The sequence below is a fragment of the Ziziphus jujuba genome, chromosome 1 (assembly GCF_031755915.1).
Source record: "Ziziphus jujuba cultivar Dongzao chromosome 1, ASM3175591v1".
NCBI lineage: Eukaryota > Viridiplantae > Streptophyta > Magnoliopsida > Rosales > Rhamnaceae > Ziziphus > Ziziphus jujuba.
In genome coordinates, this window is record NC_083379.1 from 3,063,215 (window position 1) to 3,086,415 (window position 23,201).

Consider the following 23,201-nt stretch of genomic DNA (forward strand, 5'->3'; position numbering starts at 1 on the left):
CTTCACTTTTTCAGCCAACAATTTAGATCTTTAAGAATTTTTCACATTTTTCTGATTTTATCGTTAACCACGTTTCCTTTTTTCTTTCTTTTTGTTTTTTAAACCCATCACAGCTTAAAAAGTGAAACTGCTCTCATTCGTTTTTGTGATCTTCAAAAATAAATTTATATCTATTTGCCAAATACACAGCAAAGTATAAAATAATAATTTTCATATTCCCACCAAAAAAAGACAGCTTTATCAAAGGCGTAGAGAGCTATGTGCATTTTTTCTACGGTAGTAGAAAGCTATGTGCATTTTTCGGTGGTTGTACAGAGCTCTTCACGGGCTGTTTTCTACTTCTATCTTCTTCTGATTACACAGGAATTGAAAGAGGCAACTCATTCAGCCCAAAAAAAAAAAAAAAAAATTGGCTCCATAGGTGCTAATTATTAGCAATAGAATTTTATAAACATTTATAGAAATCCCAACTCATGATCTCCTTTTTCAAACGTTATATGAATTAAGTTTTGCAATTTATGTTTCTAAATTCTACATATACATTATTGCTAGTCATTGCCAAAAATATAACAAGTATCGAGGTAAAAATTATTTTTGTCCAAAGTACATAGCAGTCTTATTGTTTCAAATTACTAAATTGACCTACTTATTTTCATATATATATCCAATCATCTTCTTATCATGTTGATTTAATAATATTAGCTTAAAATTTTTAGATGAAAATCTTCTATTTTTTTTTTCTATTTCTATTTCGATTTTAAAAATAGTTTTTTTTTTCACTTGATTTATTTTAATTTATATTAATATTTTTAGTAAATTAGAACAATAACATTGGTAAACAGGGATAAGAATTAAAAAAAAAAAAAAAAACAGAATCAAAGATTCAGATCAATCTCCATCACATATTGAAACTCGAAATGATAACATAACCATACTAGCATATTTGCTTAGTTTATTCCATCAAAAGAGACCTACTGATGTCTTCCTTCAAAAGAGACCCACTGATGTAGCCTCAGAAGTGTCAAATAAACAATAAATCTCACAAAAACTATCAATAATAATCTAGTATGTTCTTTTGCTAGGCAGGAATATTTCTTTGTAATCCTCAGCTCCTCAGCTCGTTCTGAGGCTTTTTAAATAAATAAATAAAAATCTGTTGATTAGCTAATAACTCAAAATTAAAGATTCAGAAAGTTATTTAATCCGTAGAATAACGAAACAAAAATTGCGAAAAACTTAAATATTATTTATCATAATAACGTTCTTTTACAATTCACGTAGCCATTATATATGTGTGTGTGTGTTTTGGGGGAAAACAAATTTAAGTAATAAAATTATCTGTAAATTAAAAAAAAAATCCAATTTCCTAATTAAAATTTAAGACTAACATCTAAACTTATATACTAACAAATAATATTTTATTATAAATAAAACACATATATATTATATGTTTCAAACTAACTACATCACCTACCTTTTAGAGTCTATTACAAGGACGTTCCATGCGTGCATGGACAGGTAATAAACCGGGCCACTATTTATGGTAAAGAGTTAAAAGCTTAGGTAAATTAATCGCTTGTGAAGAGAAGGGCAAAAAATGTAATATGAAATTTCGACCTCCAATTTCCAAATTTTGGTCTTCCCATTAGTTGAGAGGCCAATTTTATGCCATCATTCTCATCCTTATTGTTATACTATATTACTATTATCAATTTATGTGGTTGAAAGTGTACATTGTGTGTGGAAGAAGCAAAAATCATTATATTCCTTAAAGAAATTAAACGCCAAAAAAGATTTCCTAGATATATATATATATATATATATATGATCTCTCCACGAAACGATTTTTTATACTCTCGTGAAAATAGTGACTGGTAGGCCAACTTTGGCTTTAAATGTTGGACTTTATTGTTAACATTTAAAAGTATATTTGGTTGAATAATAGAATTGGTATGTGTTTGGCACAACTCGATTATGGCCCCAAGTTTGTTTTGTGGGAGAAATTGGTGGAGTTAGGAAATAATGACATATTTGAAATATATATTGTCCAGGTCGTCAAGCCAATGAGATATTTCCATCTAAATTGTGCAATTTCAAGTATTTTTCTTTGATTAAATTCTCATTTTAGGAAAAATCTTGTGCAGCTGAGTGTTTCTACATCATATTTCCCTTTACATTGTCGCATACTTTCTTGGCTTCATGTAATATTTATCAATATCACTAATTAATCACACACCACACGTCATATATGCAGACTAAAACAAAACAACCAAAAAAATAAAAAATAATAATGATAATGACAATGGTAATAATAATAAATAGAGAGAGAGAGAGAGAGAGAGTAAAAACCGCCCAAGCCCCGTCGTCGACCAATTATATCTCATAAAATTAAGTATGTATTTCCATTATAATTTTATAAATTCTGATATATATGTATATATATGCATATAGGCTGGCCAACATCCAATTATAAAAGAAGTTTTCAACTCTATTATTGGAATTTTTTTGTTGGTGTATATCATGCCTACGTATATTCTATAAATTAAAAAATCAAAAAGCAGGACGATAATGATAAATAAAATTGATAAATATACACATGCTAAAGTACGGTAGTTCCAATGTAAGCATCATGTTAATATTTAATTTTATGATTCACAAGTTTGATTTTTATATATAAGCCAACACTACCATGCAGCTTGTGAGATGTGCACGCATATCCCTACTGCAATGCCTCATATATGATGTGAAAAATGTAGGAAATACGAATCTAAAATATAAATAAATCGAGTAGTTCTTCTCATGATCAATTATTATTTTAATTTTATAAATAAAAATAATTTGTGTTTTTCTTTTTTACTGGTGCATTATTTGACCAATTCAAAATTTGACTAAATAGATAGGATATTCTGGAATATATTTGTGGGAAAATTGAGTTGGCCCCTGTGGGCTCAAAATATTCGATTTTCCAATATGATCCATTTATATCAATATTATTTTAAAGAAAGTTAATTAAGTTGTAATTGTCATTGCTTAACAACTTTTGATTAATAAATAGTTAGTTGTTTAATATATTGTGTATTGGTTGATTGAGATATTGCTACTACCAACTTTGTAATTATGTCATTTGTCCGGTGAAATTAGTTGGGCTGCTTGGAGTAGCTGGCCATCTTTGCCACTTTGTGGAATTTTCGGTTGTCATTTATTTCCCATGAAATAAGACGCACAGAAAAGAATGGTTGGCTCAAAACAAATAAGCAATTGGCTACTTTGTTTCATTTCAAGACATAATAATAATAATAATAATTATAATAATTTGTTTCACTCTTAAGTGCTCTCATATAGAGGAAAGAAGAGTTAAGGTAAAGTAATATTGTTCAACTAATCTTGTGTCAAGCAATCAATTATCGAAATGCCCAAGGTTCAAGGGTTTAAGCAAAATGCATGTATATGCTCACAAAAACGAAGTTGCTAATTAACCTCAAAAACTTGCACAATTAACATATATAATGTCATTAGCACACTCTTGTTGGTGAAATAAAATTTTACTTTCATAACAATATTTTTTTTTTTTGGATATACGTTGAAGTAGAGGAGAAAAGATTTATATCTTACAAGTATAACTGGTTCCAGAATATCTAATTACAGTGTCTATACTTCTTCATAATTAAGATTTTAAAAAAATAAATAAACAAAAGAAGAAGAAGAATCAAGAAGAAGGAAGAAGAATCATCCAGGATATGTCGGGGATCAAAAAGTAGAAGTAATTGCCACGTGAATTGTTCCGGTGAGGACCATACATCTCCAATAAATTAATTATATAATTTTATCTAGCTTCCATGTTATATACATTTAGGGTAAATTTTTTTTCTTTAATTTGGTCCGCAATATAGTGGGGGTAATATTATTGAATCATTAGCAAATTATTGTCAAAATATAATTTCTAGATGGGGTCACATTATTTTTTATTTTATCTTATATAAGTTAAAAATAACTTACATATAAAACAAAAACGGCTGTTGGGAGGTTAAAATCATCATTTTGGCTTTGCGTTGAACAACCATACTTTTTTATATAATGAAAAGAGAATTATAGGAAAATGGTAGTTGTCTTGGATGGATCAATTATAACTTCAATGACATTATTTGGGTTCACCTAAACCCTCAAACAGAGAGAGACAGATAGAAAGAAAGACAAAACCAATCCATTTCTTCTTTTCTATGATCAGAACAAATCAACACAATTTTTCCCCTTTTTATGTCTTTTGCTTTGAGGACTGAATTCTAAAGAATCAGTGCTTTAATGGACATAATTTGAAATCAATAGCTACAATAATCAGCTAGATTTCCAAACCCAATTTTATTATATATGTTATAATTTACTTTCTTCTTAAGATATGATAAATATGTGTATATATATATATATATATGTATTGCTTGTTAAGATATCATAATAACGGTTCAGAAATTTCAAATCAATTATTATAACATGGTCACCACTTCATATTTTGGCTATTATAGTACATTCAGTATAATAGAAGAAAATATGAGTTTACAGTCATTATTCCTGCTTTTTCCCGGCCAAGGAAACCTTTATACCTGTTGCAAGAATACTTAGAATGGCGCCAGATGTTGAAGCTGGACCAGATCTCCTTCCCCACTATCACATTCTCAAGGTGACCCAACAAGAAAAAATAAAAAATAAAAAAATAGAAAAAGGAAAACCCTTTTTTTTAATACAATTTAAAAGCAAAACCCAAAAAGATAAAAATATAAAATTGAAGTGCATGTTTGGGGCCATTTCCCATGTGAGCTCTGTGAAATCTATAGTCCGTTTTGTCCTAAATTATAGAAATTTGCATGAGATTTAGTCTTTGGATGTCCCTTGGGACTTGTGTCAAGCAACTTGGAGTTAGATTTGCTCTGATTAATTAAATACCAATTAATTAACAAGCAAAACAAATACCAAATAATGGAGATCCATATTGGGGTTAAATTAGCAAAAAGTGATTGGATTCACAAGTAACTCAATCTTCCAAGCGCTTAGGAGTTAGGATTAAGAAAAAAGTGAAAGGAAAGTGACTCTTTTCCTACCCCATATGCACCCTGCTAGATAGACATGCCATGAACCAAAAGTTTCGGTATAATTTAGAGCTTGGTCTTGAGATATAACAATCATGGGGTGGTAGACATGCATTTCCTCCTTGCATGTATCCAATAGGATTCAATAAAAACCTAGAAGTGAGTCGCTCCTTTGGCAATTTTTTTTATACCAAAAACAAAAAGAAAAATGACCATTTTGTCGAACTCATCTCTTCATAAGTTTCTCCAACATTCTCTTTTGTTGAAGGGTAAATTTGGCAGTGAAGATGGGAAAAGTCTTCTCTGTTTAGACAAAACAATGACGGTATGCCCAAACAATGACCCATAATGTAAATAATTGGAATTAAATGTTGATTGGAAATGTATGAGAAATGATTAGAGGAGGAATAGGATAAGATAAGAAGGTGTAGCTGACTGCTTCATAAGGAACCAAACTGAGATTGCTATGAATTGAGGAAGCAAAGTACAGGCCACACCATGTTTCTCTCATGTGAGTAATGTCCCCTTTCGCATGTGCCATTTATTTTATGTCTTCTTTTAGTGGCCTTAAATTTTCTCAACCCATCTTCTTTGGCTCTTTCCAACTTTTGCTTTTGGGGATAAAATTTTATCCTTGAAATTATATTGCAGCACTTTTCTTTTCAGGGAGGTGCATTATTTAGCCTAGTATTTATGTGGCTCTGGATCCATATGCCTTCATAATTCACCTCATTTATCCATTGCATAATGAGGCAACACATTGGGAAGCAAAATAATAATAATAATAATAAAAACAGACTTACATATTACCCTGTATAATTCTAAGTTACAAGGAAATGTTAAATTACTTTTTGAATTTCCATGCTTCATTCGTTTTGAATTTCCTTCAAAATAGGATTTACTGGAGATATATTACCGAAATAATGGTTTGGTTTGGCAAAAGACAAACTGACCAAAAGGTTGTGTGTCAGCTTAGGTCCCCATTACCTGCAACAGAGTTAACCAGTGGGTTTCAATGGTACAGCCAAGTCAAATGACAATTTAAGTTTGGGTTTTACATTTATTTGGGACAACTATATTGAAAAGGATGACCAAGGATGAAGGGTGGTTACATTTGCTCATTTTATAATTTATTTTATTTTTTACATATATGTACATCCTAAGGAATTATAGATATCTACATTAATATCCCCTTTGAGAAGATGGAAAACTTTCCTTTTCCTTTTATGTTTTATAGAATTAGGATATGCTTGCATTTGGGCCAACTAAGAGAGCAAAGATCGGATGCCTGGTTCTGTTTCTATATACACCGTGAAATAAACATTTATTTTGTTTTATTTTTGCTTGTTTTCCTAAGACATTATAAGTAAGCTTTTATACATCTATAAGACTTTTTTATTTATTTTTAATTAATTCCTCCCTATCTTTTACTGTAACTTTTTTATTATTATTATTATTATTTCTGTTTTCTTCTAAATTTCTTATTCAACAAGAAATAACTAAGTTTAAAAAATGGTGAAATGCTTAAATTTCAGAAGAAAAAAAAAAAATGTGGAGGGTACCAAGAGTGTTATTGGGACTGATTTTATTATGAGGTGGATTGTTTTGTGTGCATACAAAACCATCCTTGCACATTTAAGACTTCGATTATGAAGAGCCAATTTATTAGTTTACCAAAATTTACATACCAATTAATTTGACATTATTTCCTTGGTTTGCATTTTGTTCTACTTTTACTTAAGATTAATTCTTTTTTTTTTTGTCTAAAACTTACTTAAGATTAATTCTATTATCACATCAATTGATATCAGAAATATAATAATTAAGCTGGTGACTAGGGAATTAATCGTTGCTTGAGTTTTGCTTGTATTTGGGCTAATTAAGTACAGGGTCGGCAAGTTTTCCAGACGCCCCTAAAAGTAATAATAACAAAAAAGGCATTTAAGCTTTGCTTATAATCGGGCCAACTAAGCTTTGCTCAATTTGATTGTATTTGGACATCTAGTTACCTAATTTTTCCTGATATTTGCAAACTTTCCAGCGCTTTTTAGTTGCTCAAGTTTATTTTTCTTCTGATGATTGGTCCTTTTTATTTTATTTTTTATTTTTTTCTTCCTTATGCAATCATGCATATGAGCGGTTCCTTATACACATTATTTAACAGTTAAAATGAGTAGCCAAAAAAAAAAAAAAAATAGAAAAGAGTTTTTATGAGTGCCCTTGTGCTTATTTCAAAAATATGAGTAGCAAAAATATCTTTTCTTTACTCCTTTTTTTTTTTTTTTTTTTTGATAAAATATCTTATCTTTACTTGAATTTGCTAATATTTATCCTATGGACCGTCCATTATAAGATGTATATGTTGATTTGTTGAATTCCAGAATTTGATAACATAATTTTTTTTTTTCTTACAAAACAATTTCCCCAGGATTCTCTGTTTTTCGTCCAAACCGTAACTCAACCCAAAAAGTGGGAATTTGGTTTTGGTTCCATGGCCTTTAATTTACCCATGTCATTCTTTATTTTATTTCACTTCATATTAAATACATCATCCTAGATTCGTTCTCTATCTTGAATAAAATAGTACTACATAGATAAGCAAATTATAAGTACCATAAATCACTCGGAATACAGCAAAGAAGGGTGAATTTTGACATCAATGTCCTTTTGGAGGAAATTCTTGAACCACCGAGCAGAGTTTTTCATGTATCTTTGCAACTTGTTTTTATAGTCAATGTAAACGAGGCCAAATCGAACAGTGTAACCCAATTCCCATTCAAAATTATCAAGAAATGACCATACATAATATCCTCTCACATCAGCTCCACCCCTGCCAAAAATTAACCCTTACTCTCATTAATTACCATATATTCATTAAATTCACTCACTTTTCTATTCAATACAATCAAGTTCAAATACAAACAGACAAGATACCTATACATTGAAAAATTTGATCAAAAATTAATTCCAACCAGAGGATGAAATTTATGTTGGGAAAGGAAAAGAAAAAATATTGAAATACAATCAAATTAATATTAATTTGTGAAAAATTAATGGCACTTACTTGATAGCTTTCAAAACATGTGATAGATGTTGATGGTGGTAGCTTATCCTTGTGCTATCATTCAATTTATCTTTGAGTGCTACGTTTGTATCATCAATAACTCCTGAAATAGCATACAAAATATATGTCAATTTGTTAATTCTCAAGAAATTAATCAACATATTTAAAAATGATAAAAAAGAGTAATTACTATGGATTGATTTATTAGGTTGAAATTGTCTTACCATTCTCAGTGATGTAAATTGCAGGATTGTTGTAATTTCTTTTTATATATAACATAAATTCTTCGATTCCTTTCGGGTAAATGTAAAGCCAGCTAGCGGTCTTAAAGAAAAAAAGAAGTAAAATCAATTAAGAACTTTTTCAGTAATCTGATATTGAAATCAAGTTGTAAAACTAGAAATCAGAAAGAGATAGAGACTACCGGTTGGCCAATAGGAATGCCATCTTTCTCTTCTATATATATTGCACCAAAAAAAAAAAAAAAAAAAAAGGTTAAATATATAAATTAATCTTGAGAGTTCATAAAAAATAAATATTTATCCAAATTAATATTGTTGTTATCAATGGAAACTGGATTAAATTTGAGCCAGATATATGGCTTACTGGTAAGGGTAACATTCATGTCAGTTGTATAACTTGGATTGGTGATGGTTGAGAAAGAAGAATCGGCTTCAGCATAGCTTGCAGTGTAATAATTAGCACCAATGAAATCAAAAGATCCTTTTATCATTTTGGATTCTGCTTCTGTAAATTTTGGCAATCGATTTCCCACCAAGGATCTCATTGTTTTCGGGTACTCACCGTATGTGACTGGATGGACAATCCTAAATAAAAATTAAAATGTTAATCATGTTATATAGCAGTAAATTGATCGATGTTGATTACATAAAAGTTCTACCTATGGAATTAGGCTGTGTTCAAATTAGTAAACTATAAGAAAAAATGGAAAGTAAAAAAAGTTACACAAGATCTTAACCCAAATTCCAACCTAGAATTTCTAAATGGCATTATATTGTAAATGAATCAAATGGCTTCATTGTGAGTTAAAATTAAAGTGAGAAATCTTCTTTCTCACCATCCAAATATGAAATCCATAGCTCTTGAGGCTGCTTTGATGCATTCAACTGTTTGGAATTTTGGTACCATCCATTCACTCCCTATCGTTATCCCAATGGATCCCTTCTGAAATGCCTAAACAATACCACCGAAAAGGAAAAAATTATGTCACATAATTTCGAGAGCAGATTTAGCTGCAAATGTGCCGACTACTTAATGTGCCACATGATCAATTAAATAAAGTTTTATGGTTCCTAACATAAAGTAAAAACATATTCATAACACGTCAAAATTGACACAAATATATATAATATTATTTAGGATTAGTAAATAATTAATATTTACCATATTTAAATTCATGGGTTAAAAAAAAAAAAAGCAAGCGCAAAACCTGGTACTTGTGTCTATACAATTGAACTGCAGTTGCATGAGCAAGAATCAAGTGGTGAGCTACCAAATAAGGTTCAGTGGCTGAGTTTCCAGCAGTGCAATTTCCAATATACTTGGAACATCGACCTGGTGCTCTAAAACCACTTGCATATCCATCACTACTGAAATAATTTGGTTCATTCAGAGTGATCCACGTCTTTACTCTGTCGCCAAATTCTCTGAAGCAAAACTCCGCATAGTCCCTATAATCATTCCTACATATTTTTTTGGAAGAGCTAATTAATTAGCCGCTGACTAAAGTAGTAGATAAGCATTTTCTTTTCCCTTCCTTTCCTTTTATTTGCCAATTTCTGACCAATATAATATAACATATATGTATATATATATATGTCTTACACGATGTTAGGGCTCAAGAATCCACCATACTCATCATCAAGGGCTTGTGGAAGATCCCAGTGGAACAATGTCACTAAAGGTTTAATACCTGCTTGTAAAGTTAATTGAACATAGTTATTTAGAATATTTAAGGAAAAAATATAATATTATATATGTGGGTTGGATCAAATTACTTAATTACCATTTGATAGAAGTTGGTCTATGAGGTTGTTGTAGAATTTGACACCCTCCTGGTTTACTCCTCCAGTTATTCTCCCTCCTAATTAAGAGTGTTGAGTTTCAAAATATTCACATTGACTCCAAAAAAAGTAAAGTAAAAATAATAATAATAATAATTAAACTGATTTGAGAACTTACTTGGTAATACTCTTGACCATGAGATTGAGAATCTAAATGAATCGAAACCAATATCTTTCAGGAGGGCAATGTCCTCCTATATATATGATCATTTTCAATCATTATATCAATAACAAATTACCAAATCCATAGGAAATATATGGCATGAATAACATTTTCAGAGATTTTCCACAATCATTTCAAAGTCATCGTTTGGGAAATATTCTTAGAGATTAGTAAATTTGTTTTTCATACCTTGTATTGGTAATAGAACTCATCGGCTATAATTCCTGAACTGTGGTCTAAAATCTTTTCTGTCAAATTGATAATTGTAAGTGGTAATTGGTTAGAAAAGAAAAATTAACGTAGCAAGATGAAGCATTAATTGAGGACTGAAATCGCATCGCCAAAACTAATGTAAAAGATGGAGCATTAAATAAAACAGGACGGATGGCTGACCAAAAACAAAAACAATATCATCAATAGTGCATTAATTGATTACACCAAACAAGCAAGCATGATAAACCATAGAGCGTTTCTTATAGCATTTTTCTTTTCTACATGAGTTCCATAGATTCTTAAACAATTCTGAGTTTTTTTTTTTTTTTTTTTAACGCAATAAAAATTGTAGAAATGAAAGATCCATTTCAATCCTAATGGCAATGTCCACTTTCTCAATTTTTACGAGGTTTTGGGCTCGAAATGGCCCATTTGGTAGCTCAGACAAAGCCCAAAGCATAATCTAATAGCAAATAGAGAATGGAGAATCTAAACTAAGATCAAATGGGACTCTAAACTAATTATGGGAGAGTGATATGCTCACAGATATGTAGTCTTATATTGATGCACTATTTCATAGTGCTAATTAGCTTCAGCTATCCCTCTCTACTATCCTAAAAAGTGCTCTGTCTAATCATTTTCCATTCCTGCTGACAGGGATGTCGGATTTCTACTACCAACAGCCCAGACATGTGCTTACTATTGCTGGGCCTAGCCCTGGCTTGGTTATAATATTTATGATCTGTTTTCTTTAAATTTTTAATTTATTTATTTATTTATTTATTAACATTATCCTCCTTCACCAGGATGTGCAGAATACAGAAATGAGAAAACTGGATAGCCTCTTGGTCGACAAGGATATGAAAAAAAGTAAGCTGCTTTTGCAACAGAAAATAGTGTAAGTAATGAAATCGTAAACATTTTCACCCTTACTAAAAATTTAAAAAAAAAAAAAAAAAAATCAACCATCAACAACTCAAAGCAACAGAAAAAATAATAATAAAAAAGCAAATACAAAGAAATTATGATTAGTTGGTATGAGAGAGAGAGAGAGAGAGAGAGAGAGAGAGAGAGAGAGAGAGAGGGAGGGAGGGAGAAACCTGGATGAGTGCTAGTAAATGTGTCCCATATGCTAGATCCTTTCCCATATGCATGTGCTGCTCCTTCATACTTCAATCAAACAAAAATGAAAGTAAAATGCCCTGTAATTAATGCCAATCGATCCGAAAGGGAAACATAATAACGAAGCCAGTTTGCATAATACACACACACACACACACACACACACACACACACACACACACACCTGGTAAGCACTTGATGCAGCTCCGAATATGAAAGAATTTGGAAAACTAGTCCTGCTAAGAGTAAGAGCTTGAGCGGAAGTGAAAAGAAAGGCCAGAGCTGGAACTAGAAGGTTGAAGACACAGGACTTGCCCTGCAAATGCGTTCTGCTTCCCATTTCTAAACCTTTACAACTCGGATACCACTCTTGGCAGTTGCTTATTATTATTATTATTATTATTATTATTTATATGACAAGATTCGTACGAGACAATACAATTAATATATAGATATTCATGATATACCCCTCACAAATCGTAACCATTGGATATATAATATTCGACAAAATGTAAGTTGAAACAGAAACCATTTTGTCTTTATTGTTTATTTTATTTCAACATCTTTTTTGGTTTCTAGGGCTAAAATACTTCCTCTTAGCCTGAATAAAGGATGGAAAAAAATAAGTAAATAAAAGAGTAGCTAATTTTTTTATATAATTTCCATTCCAAATATGTATATAAATAATTTTGAGATGTGTATAAAAAAAAATTTGAGATTGATCACTTTGTTGTAGTTGGAAATTAATAAGAACGTGGCCCCTAAAAATCAAAGCTGTCCTACGATATAAATATAAATTGATTGTATGTGGTTAATTAACTGTCTCTTTTTTGATGAATGGTTTAATTAAATGTCTCAACCATTTTAGTTGGAGCAAAAAATCTTATACCATATCCGCTGTTCGGCAACAACAATTAAGTTTTAATTTAATTATGATATGAAAGGATGCTGGGCATGAAAAATAAAATAAGGGTCAATTACTCAAATACCCCTTTTCTTTTTTTTTTAATTGCTTCATAAACATGCCTATAAATTTTATTTTCTGTTGCACTTACCAGTCTTCCCAACTAAGAAACTGACGGTGTTCACGTTAGTGAGTGAAAGGACTAAAAGCCCACAACTCAATTAAAAATTTGCAGCATCCCAATCGGTTTTCCCAAACGCCAGCAAGCGACACCTTTCTTGTTCACTACTCCCTAGCTTTCTTTTTCTTTATGAGAAGCTTTCTGTAACAATATGTTAATCCTTCTCTTTGATGTAACAATATGTTAATCCTTCTCTTTGATGTACTTTAATCACAACCGCTAACAATGGTGTATTGATTCCACACAGTGGCTTGTAGGGCCTAATTGTCTGTTCTTGAGTGAGTTGGTTCATTGTAGTTTTTTATTTTATTTTTTTTTTCCCTTTTAATTTTGGACTTGATAAAAGTAGCTTTATAGAAGAATTTGAAAGTCGGCCACCTTCATTTTTCGCCAGAGAAAAAAGAAATGAAAAAAAAAAAAAAAAGTGGGTCACCTTTATTCTCCATTCCCTCCGTTCTTTTTTGTGAGTTTCTTGTTTATATTATTTTACTTTATTTGATGTTTTTATATCTATTTTGGAGTATTAATTAAGCAAGTAAATATGGTTTGAAAAATTATTTATTCAACAAATACGAAGATTATAATGACGATGGAATTTTTTATTTTTTTTTGGGAAGACAAAAAACAGATTTCAAATAATTATTAGTTAAGCCCCTTTAAGTTTTTACTACCGCATCTTTGTTGTTTTGAAAAAATATTTAGGTGTTAACCAGTGTATTTAACTGTTAGACTTGCAGTAGGGTAGTTTCTTTAAAAAATAAAAAAAATAAAAAGAAAAAAAGAAAAATACAAGTTAATTGGAAAATATATATATATATATATTATTATAAACTTTTTTAACACCCCTTATACATATATATATATATATATATATATATTGTTATCTACATTTATTATTTTTCATTTCTAATTTTTGTTTTATGCATTTGTATATATAATTAAGTTTATTGTCAAATATTCTTATAAGCTTTTTGACAAATGGTAACTGTACATAATCAAGGACACCACAGGTTTTACAAATTTCTTTGAAGAATTTTGTCATGAGTACTTTGGTGAATCCGTCATTATATCATAATAAACCTGAAAAAGTGAAAATACAAATAGAGAAAATATCAAAGACGAGCTAAACATATTAATAATTTATTGATAACATTGGGCAGTTGGAAAATCTTGGTGCATAATGCAACAAAAGTACAAACGAACACGCACAAATGCCAAATATCTTTATAACAAAGATTTTGTCACGTCTTATTTGGCTTCACTCTCTCATGATTCCATGACTCACTCATACAAATAAATTATTCTCCATTTAATTAAGGAGGAACATCTTAAGCCAGTAGGCCGAATATTTTAGATATCTTTTCAAGTTGTCCTTGAAATCCACATAACAAATGCCAAAACGAACCGTAAAGCCAGCATCCCATTCAAAGTCATCGAAATATGACCATACAAAGTATGCTTTTACATTAGCACCTTGCCTGCAAAATTAATTAATTTCAATATTTAAAAAATTATATATTTATTATTGGTCATTTGCAATAGATAAATTGAAAGGAAACCCACTTGAGAGCTTGCAAAACAGACGAGATATGGCCATGATGGTATCTTATCCTCAAGCTGTCCTTGATAGCCACTTTAACAGGTATAGAATCGTTTCTCACGTCCGCCATTCCTGGATAACAATTTGAATTTTGGTTTTCAGGTCTAAATACTGAATACCCTTTTGAAATTTAGAAGCAAAGATATAATAATAAAAAATAAAAAATAAAAACTTTTGTAGTAAAACTTTATTACCATTTTCTGTAATGTAAATTGGTGGGTTCTTGTAGGTATTCTTAATATAGACCAAAAGATCTTTAAGTCCTTGTGGATAGATGAAAAGCCAGCTCAAAGCAGTCTGTATTCATCAGTAAATTTAATTTATGTATCAATTAAGACATAAATATACAAAATACGTATATAGAGAGATAGATAGTTATATATATATATATATTTACTACAGTGGACCTGTTACTTCCATAATTAAGCATCTAGTATTTTCACACTGTTATTATATGTTATTTAATATTAGATGTAAATGTTATAACGAAGGACATGCAACCATTTTAGTATAGATATATATATATATATATATATATATATATAGAGAGAGAGAGAGAGAGAGTACCGGAGTGCCAATGGGTTTTCCATTCTTCTCAGCTATTGGTGTTGATTAGAGGATAGAATACAAGAAAAAATTGTTAAATTAAGGTGATTATGAATGAATTAATTAATATGATTTTGTGTACGTACACACACACACACACACACACACACACATGTATATATATATATATATATATATATTAATAAGAATGAAGCTTACTGGTGAGAGTGGTTTGTCTGTCAGCAACATAGCTGCGGTTGAGAGGACTCGCCAAAGGAGCACTTTCTGCATAATTTGTGGTGTAATAATTTATTCCAAAGAAATCAATAGAACCTCTTAGCAACTTAGCTTCAGCTCCTGTGAACTTGGGCAGTCTGTTTGCCACAATAGATTTTATACTTTCTGGGTAGTCACCGTATGTTATTGGATGGGCAAACCTTTAATATTCATTTAGGATAACAAATAATTAATTTCAATATTTTAAGGAAAAACAATAAAATAACATAAAAAAACTGATTAGAAAAATAAATAAAAAAGGTCTCACCATCCCAAAAAGAAATCAAGGGCTCTGGATGCAGCCAAACGGCTAGAAGATGTGTTGTGTTTTGGTTCAAACCAATGGGTCACAAGTGTAATTCCAATTTGACCCTTCTGGTATGGCTGCGAATTAATTTTAACTTGTCTTAGTATAACATAAAAGTTTCATCTAAAAATCATTGTTCAATTATATATTAAAAAAGAAAAACACTAAATAATTTCATTTTCTCAAAAAAATAATAACAATAATTTTGCTTCCTCAAAATAATAATAAATTATTATTATTATTTTTTTTAATAATTTTGTCTCAAATTTTATTATTCTACTAACCTTGTATTTCTGTCTGTATAATTTGACAGCAGAAGCATGGGAAATAAGCATATTGTGGGCAACGATATAGGGCTCAGTTGCCGAGTTACCGGCGGTACAGTTTCCGGCATAGCTGGAACACCTACCGGGTGCTCCGATACCACTACTGTACCCGTTTATGGCCGCCCCATTGGGCTCGTTCATGGTGGCCCAAAGCTTCACTCTATCACCGAATGATTTGAAGCAAATATCCGCGAAGTCCGTGAAATCTTTCCTGTTAATCACATAAAATTTATAAAATTATGTTTTCATTTCAAAAATTTAATTTGGAGCCCATTTTTTTTTTAAGTTAAATTTCGAAAAAAAAATTTTAATTAATCACTTACACTATTTTTGGGCTTAAGAAACCACCATACTCCTCCTGAAGTGCTTGTGGTAAATCGAAATGGAAGAGTGTGACGAAGGGTTGGAGACCTACTCAAAGCAATTATATTTAGAGGCCCAGCCCAAATATCATATTTTCTTTAGTCATGTACTAAAATAATATTTATTTATTAATATTTTTTTAAAAAAAATAATTTTACAAGTGAAATGAAAAAAAAAATTATCATAGTATATATGTAGAAAAACAAACTGTTAAACTTTTCAGAATTTAACATTTGATGGTAGAAAAGTCAAGATAAAGAATAACCAATCTTTATATGTGTGTGTGTGTGTGTATATTTTTCCTTTATTTTGCAACAACTATTCTGTATATTTTTATTTTTATAAAAAGACGTACCAACTATATTAAATAGAAGTTAAACACGGGTTTTCATATATATATATATATATATATGCCTTAATAAAAAAAATTATATTGTACTAAAAATGTATGATAAGATTTAAATTTAAATATGATAAGAGATTTAAAAAAAAAGATTATGAGAGAAAAAAACTATTTACAATCGTTAAATTACAAATATCACATAAATTTGGTTGTGGATGCTATCCTTTATTATCTCTTTTTATAAATCATTTATCATATTATTTTTGTATATATGTATATATTTCAAAATAAAGATATATACCAAATACAAGCTTATATTTGTTATATATATATATATATATATATAGTCAACCTCCTATTAAAATATTATAGTGAAAAAATTATTAAACATTTAATATTAATCATTAAATTGCTTGAAAAATTAAAATTTAAAAATATTTTAGTAGTCTAAGTTAAGTTTAGGTAAAGTGTTAAAATCCTAAAAAATAAAATCCAAAAAAAGTAAATTGAATTCTGTCTAACTCATTGAAACTTTGAAAATAATTTTATATTTAAGTAATTTAAAAGTAAAAAAAAAAATGATGTTTTAATATAAAACAACCATAATATTTTGATAAATTCAAAAATTGAAAAATGACATTTTAATTAAAAAAAAAAAACTGTCACAATATTTTGATAAGAATTATTCTCTCTCTCTCTCTCTCTATATATATATATATACATATATAATGCGAAATTATTTCGAAGAAGTGACGGATGATGATAAATGTATAAAAGTGAACTATAAAATAATTTGTTTATACAAATAGAAAAGAGTGAGTTGTTGGAAGAATTATCACCATTGGCAAGGAGCTCGTTGATGAGGTTGTTGTAGAATTTGATGCCGAGGGGATTCACACCCCCACTGAGCTTGCCTTCTGAAAGCCAATAAAAAATACAAAAAAATATTCAATGCCGTGCATGATAATACGTGAAGTATTTATTACAATCTTACCAACCAGTTTCTATCTTTTATATTATATTTTATTCATATGGGCCTGAACAAAGTGATGGCCGAATATGCATTGTTTGAAATTGACCATTTCTACGATACAACAACCAAAAAAATAAAAATAAAAAAATTAATCCGGTGGTGTTATATAACTCACTTGAGTTCCATTTAACATTCTTTAATTGAATATGAATGAAAGGTGGAGATTAATTAATCATGATAATCTTACTTGGTAATATTCTGGACCATGAAATGGAGAATCTATAGGAATTCAAACCAATTTTTTTCATCAATTTGATGTCGTCCTGTAATAATATTAATCATTATCAATGGAGAACAGAACATGACCAAATCAGAATATTACTTATATATAAAAAAAAAAAATTGGTTGTAAATTCTCACAAATTCATACCTTATAACGATGATAAAAGTCATCAGCTACATCCCCATTGCTACCATCAGCAATTTTTTCTGTCATTCCACCATTGAAGTTTTATTAGGAAATAAATAAAAAAATAAAAGGTACAACTTTTTTTCTTTTTTTTTTTTAAGACAATAAATTTGGACTTTTCAACAAGCAAAAAAATTAGATCTGCTTTTCACTGATTTGGCTAGCAAATAAAACTCTTCATTTTCTTTACAAGACACAATGTATGATGACATATTACCAGAAAAAGACTCTATAAAAGACAGTACAGAGAACGAACTACATAATCTATTTCATTGGATATTCTAGTCTGCAAAAGTTACTTCTTACACTAAATACGATTTTTATCTCCTTAGAAATTAGAATAATGTGTCCACCTTGTTGTCATGAAAACATAAGAAAAACATAAATAATAGAGCCATGTGATACTTGAAATTATCAAGGCACAATAGAAGGATCCTGTTCTTTTAGCAAATATATCTATATATATATATATATATATATACATATTCTAATGGACATTAATCCTATGTTAGTTTATTGATCAAAATAAAATTGTTGACGTGTTTGTTATAGTATAGAATTGGCGAATTTTTTAGCGAAATTATATATATGCATATATGGAAGGATCCTGTTCTTGATGCTATCTAAATAAGGTCTTCGTTTAACCTCTCTGGCTCTGTAAATAAAGTTGTTCAATTTTGGAGTAGTTTTCTTTTAGGCTTTTGGTATGGGGTTCAACATTATTTTCTGATTGCTGATTATTTGACATGACCCTATAATTAGTTATAGGTACTTCCTAAACGAGACTTTTTGGTAAGTACTCATTAAACAAGACTTTTTTTTTTTTTTTGCTGAAACATTAAACAAGACTTTTGGGTTGAAAGTTCTTCCTACACACATATATATATATATATATATATATGTTTTTAAACATTGGGGTAGACGACTAATTTGTGATATGTTCTCTCAATTATACTGTTTATTTGTTTATTTAACTACGGTGAAATTGATTTTGATTTTCGAGGTAGGACAGAGGCTGAGACTGAAACTGTAGACATTATAATCTGCTTAGAAGATAAGATGTGTAACCACATTGGAACAAATTGATTGGACCACGAAATTTTATGTATGGATAATTTCATTTCTCACATTATCATTAGCTTAGAATATTGATCAATGATGGGTTTCTGATGAGTGCTAGTAAATAATGATTATATATCCATAATATAAATTGAACATAGTTTAATAGCAAAATTACTATTTTAAAAAATAAAAATATGTAGTATACAATAACTAATAACAATAACAAATTAATGATAATATACTAATGTCTTAAAAAGCTGTATCATATAGCTGTGGAAAATTTGAAATGAATAAGAAAAACAAAATGTATGAGCAACATAAAGCAAGGGGAGAATTAAGAAATTTCTAAACTTTCTGTTAACAAACTACATAAAATAATTATTTAATAAAATGGAATGATGAAATGTACACTCCTAAAAGTACGTGTAATAATGCAGCTTCCTTCCATTTTCATTGAATGACTATAATAATGCAGCGTCCTTCCATTTTCATTGAATGATTACAACAATGCAATACATATATACATATATACATATATACATACATATATATATATTCATTGGTAACAGTGATTGCATTAAAGCACAAAAAGGACTATAATAATGCGAATTTTTTTTTTTTTGGGGGTAAATCTATAATAATGTAATATGCATGTATAGAGCGGTTCATTTATTATATATCATTGTTTAATTCGATAGCGTGAATACGCCGTTCTTTATACTAACTGACCTTGTTCATCAATAATAATAATAATAATAATTGACCTCATTTATGCATTTTATTTTATTTTATTTTCTGATAGAAAAGAATATACATAACATATGAAATCTGGTGTGCAAAGAGGTTCAAGGATTGATTGAAGAGATTAGAGAGATTAAGAGACCTTTTTGTTCCCTTGTGAAAACATCCCATATACTAGGTCCCCTTCCATCTATATGTGCTGCTCCTTCAGACTGATGGAAAAAAAAAAAAAAAAAAAAAAGGAAACAAAGAATAAATCAAACAAATTAATAGAAGCTTGAACATGTTCTTCTTCAGAATAGCAAATTAGATGGAATTCACAAACCACAAACACAAGTCTCTCACTCAGAATCGTAGATCACTCTTTTCTCTAGAATTATTCTATTATAAAATTTGAATAAGAGAATTTCCATATTTATATATAAAGTGTGTGGTTATCACTGGTAAAAAAAAAGAAAAAAGAAAAAAATTTGTTTGTGGTACCTGGTAAGCAGCTGAGCCAGCACCGAAAATGAAATCTTTTGGAAAAGTGGATCTGTTAAGATGAGTAACGTGATGGGTAGGTTGAGTTCCTTCAATGGAAGCTAAGAAGCTAGCCAGAGCAAGGAAGCAAAAGAAGAAGATGGAAGAGGCTTTAATTAATGCCATGTCTTCACCTCTAGATTTGGGTGCTAGCTAAGCTAGTTTGCTGCTAAACTCTATTGCCAATCAGCCTATTTATAGACTCACAAGAGGGAATTATCTTTATTTTATTCTTAAAAACACAGATTATAATGGGGAAAAAAAAAATCATTCATCTTTTCTCTTCATCTTTGTTCTCGATGATGTGGACCAACCACACAACCACCAAGACCAAAAATGGGAGGCTTCCAACGTGGATATTATGCATTATGAAAGTTATCTTTAACATTCTTTGGGAAACTTCTGGTCCTAAATTTATTTATTTAATTATACAGTATTTTGGAAAAATTTTGTTGAAGTATATAAAGCTCCTAATAACTGACCAATAAAAATATTTATAAAAATTGTCCTTATTGTATGATTCATGAAGTTATAACTTATTTTAATAGCAAATCACAAGAAGCATATCAACCAAATAAAAATATGATAATTTCACCCACAAAAAAATAAATAAAAATATGATAAAGCATGAAAAAATTGGTATTATGGGTTGGCCCATTTCAGACATGGGAAGAGCGCGCATGTTAATTGGCAGTTCGCCCATGTCTTTCTTACGTAATTTTGTTTTATTGTTCTTTCCTTTTTTGGAAATCACATAATTTTTGGACAAACTATTTGGATGTTAACGTTAGGGGTTCGATCCAATTGTTGCATCATGAAACTTTTTGTGCCAAAAAGGAAAGAATATATACATGGGACACAGCTGGGAAAGAGTTTCTATTTTTTGCATTGATACCACATAATTATTGGGGAAATTTTGCTCATCAACCTTTTTTATTTTTTCATAGCAATATTAAATTTGAAAAAATTTCATCCACATTAAAATTTGAATTTAGACCTGAATGTGTATACTAGGAAACCAAATCAATACGGTCATAGGTTTTTAAGCATAGAATTTATAGTATTAAACACCAAGATGATGATGATTGCACAATTGGTCATACCTTATCAAAATATTTTATACGTTTTTGATGGCTTTAGATATACTTTATATATTTCTTGAGTTGAAAATTATCTATTATCGAAACTATCATTTTTTGAATATTTGTTATCATTCTACGAGGGCAAAAATTATATCTGATGCGTTTTTAGATTTCAAACAAGGTTCCAAATATCTTAATGATCAAATCTTTACTTTTAAATCACTCATTAATATTTTACCAACAAAAAAAGAACTCAATAATTGCAAGAAGTAGAGAAATATTTACATCATTAAATTCTTCTATGAATTGGCTTGACGCTGAATTAAATCAATCCAAGATAGAATGGTGTTTTTAGATCATGAGGAATGTTGACATGTGACCTTCTTTATTTCTGATATTGAAAAAATAAATAAATAATTAAATGAATAAAAGTCAGATAAAGAGTAGAAGTTTAATATAAATTTAAAAAAATAGTTGATTGGGTTATAAATCATGGCATACACATTATGATAGAACATATGTTCCCTCAGTAAGGGACAAAAAAATCTCTACGGATCTGCAGATATCTGTATGGCAACAAATAGCAAAATATATACTGTACATATACAAATATTTTGGTAATAAAAAAATCTTGAAAATATATATGTAAATATATATTCTTTTCAAACTATGATATTTTATTGTTGCAAATTGCAACTTCAAATTTATATATATATATATATATATATATATAAATTTTGAAGTTGTAATTACGAAAGCTATATGTAAATATTTTAAATTGACAACAGCAAATTTTAAAATTGCAATTACAATATAATTTGATACATTTAATTAATTAAGCAGCCATTTTTTCTAGTATTGTATCAACCCTTAAAGCTATTATATTTTGATATACATTTTAAGAAAATTACTTTTCTGAATTCGATTGATGGAAATAGTTTCATATAATTACTTGAACTAATAAACAATCTTTATATTTGGATGCATCTTGAACTTTTTTTTATAAGTTTTTTATTGGTAAGTATGCTTGTAATAATGATGCTTCTATAAAAATTATAATGAGCTTTTAGAATATCTCTAACAGGTATTTTAAAAGCTTTGTCTTTTTTGTTTTAAAAAATTATGCCTATTTTCATATAGAATTTTTTAAATTAAAAGTCAAAATAAAAAGTGACTCTTTAAATATAGAGAACATTATTTTCTATATAATTTTTTTAATAAATTCATTTATTATTCTACAATAACTATGCACACTTATAATCAAATTTATTAATTATAATTTCATATTTTAATTTTTTAAAATAGTACTTTGATATGGGGTGGAGAAGAAAAAAGGAAACGTGGATCAAAATTGTTTATACGGAAATCTAAAACAAAAAAAATATTTATAAAAAACATTATTGAAGTTGTCTAAAAAATCTCATTATCTATTTTTTAAATTTCTTCAAAATACTCTTTATGTTGAAAATTATACTTTTTTAAAATTAAAAAAACATCATTAAAAAAAGGCCTTATTTTTATTAAAAGCTGGCGGCTCGCTGAGACTCAAAGGAAAATATTAGAATGGCATGCCTGGATATCGATGGAGATTTCAATTTTGTATGAGGAAATTTTTGGTATTAATATAAATTTTCATGAACCGTGCTTCTCGTGCACATTATATGGTTAATATTTACGGAAAAGTATTTGGGGCTTAATTTTAGAAAGTCATTTCTTAAAATAACCGAATTACTTTTTTTTAGAATTATCAAATATATGATTTCTCAAGAATAAAATAATCAA

General features: G+C 29.1%; 2 protein-coding genes across 2 annotated transcripts; both read right to left on the reverse strand.

The window, feature by feature from the left end:
- Window positions 1-7,570: 7,570 nt before the first annotated feature.
- Window positions 7,571-12,207, reverse strand: LOC107409957 (beta-glucosidase 17-like). Its single transcript, XM_048467470.2, has 13 exons — window positions 11,909-12,207; window positions 11,703-11,772; window positions 10,579-10,637; window positions 10,345-10,420; window positions 10,169-10,246; window positions 9,988-10,075; window positions 9,593-9,845; window positions 9,221-9,336; window positions 8,749-8,969; window positions 8,567-8,598; window positions 8,367-8,466; window positions 8,143-8,245; window positions 7,571-7,908 (listed from the first exon to the last, which is right to left on the reverse strand). The coding sequence occupies exons 1-13, from the start codon at window positions 12,062-12,064 to the stop codon at window positions 7,698-7,700; spliced, it is 1,563 nt and encodes a 520-aa protein (XP_048323427.2). The 5' UTR covers window positions 12,065-12,207; the 3' UTR covers window positions 7,571-7,697.
- A 1,719-nt stretch (window positions 12,208-13,926) lies between these two features.
- LOC107403645 (vicianin hydrolase-like) lies at window positions 13,927-20,519 on the reverse strand. The gene is made up of 13 exons (XM_048467471.2): window positions 20,299-20,519; window positions 19,958-20,027; window positions 17,974-18,032; window positions 17,791-17,866; window positions 17,410-17,487; window positions 16,188-16,275; window positions 15,823-16,075; window positions 15,500-15,615; window positions 15,175-15,392; window positions 14,977-15,008; window positions 14,604-14,706; window positions 14,373-14,481; window positions 13,927-14,287 (listed from the first exon to the last, which is right to left on the reverse strand). Exons 1-13 carry the CDS (start codon window positions 20,461-20,463, stop codon window positions 14,119-14,121), a joined length of 1,536 nt encoding a protein of 511 aa, XP_048323428.2. The 5' UTR covers window positions 20,464-20,519; the 3' UTR covers window positions 13,927-14,118.
- Between the last annotated feature and the right edge of the window lie 2,682 nt (window positions 20,520-23,201).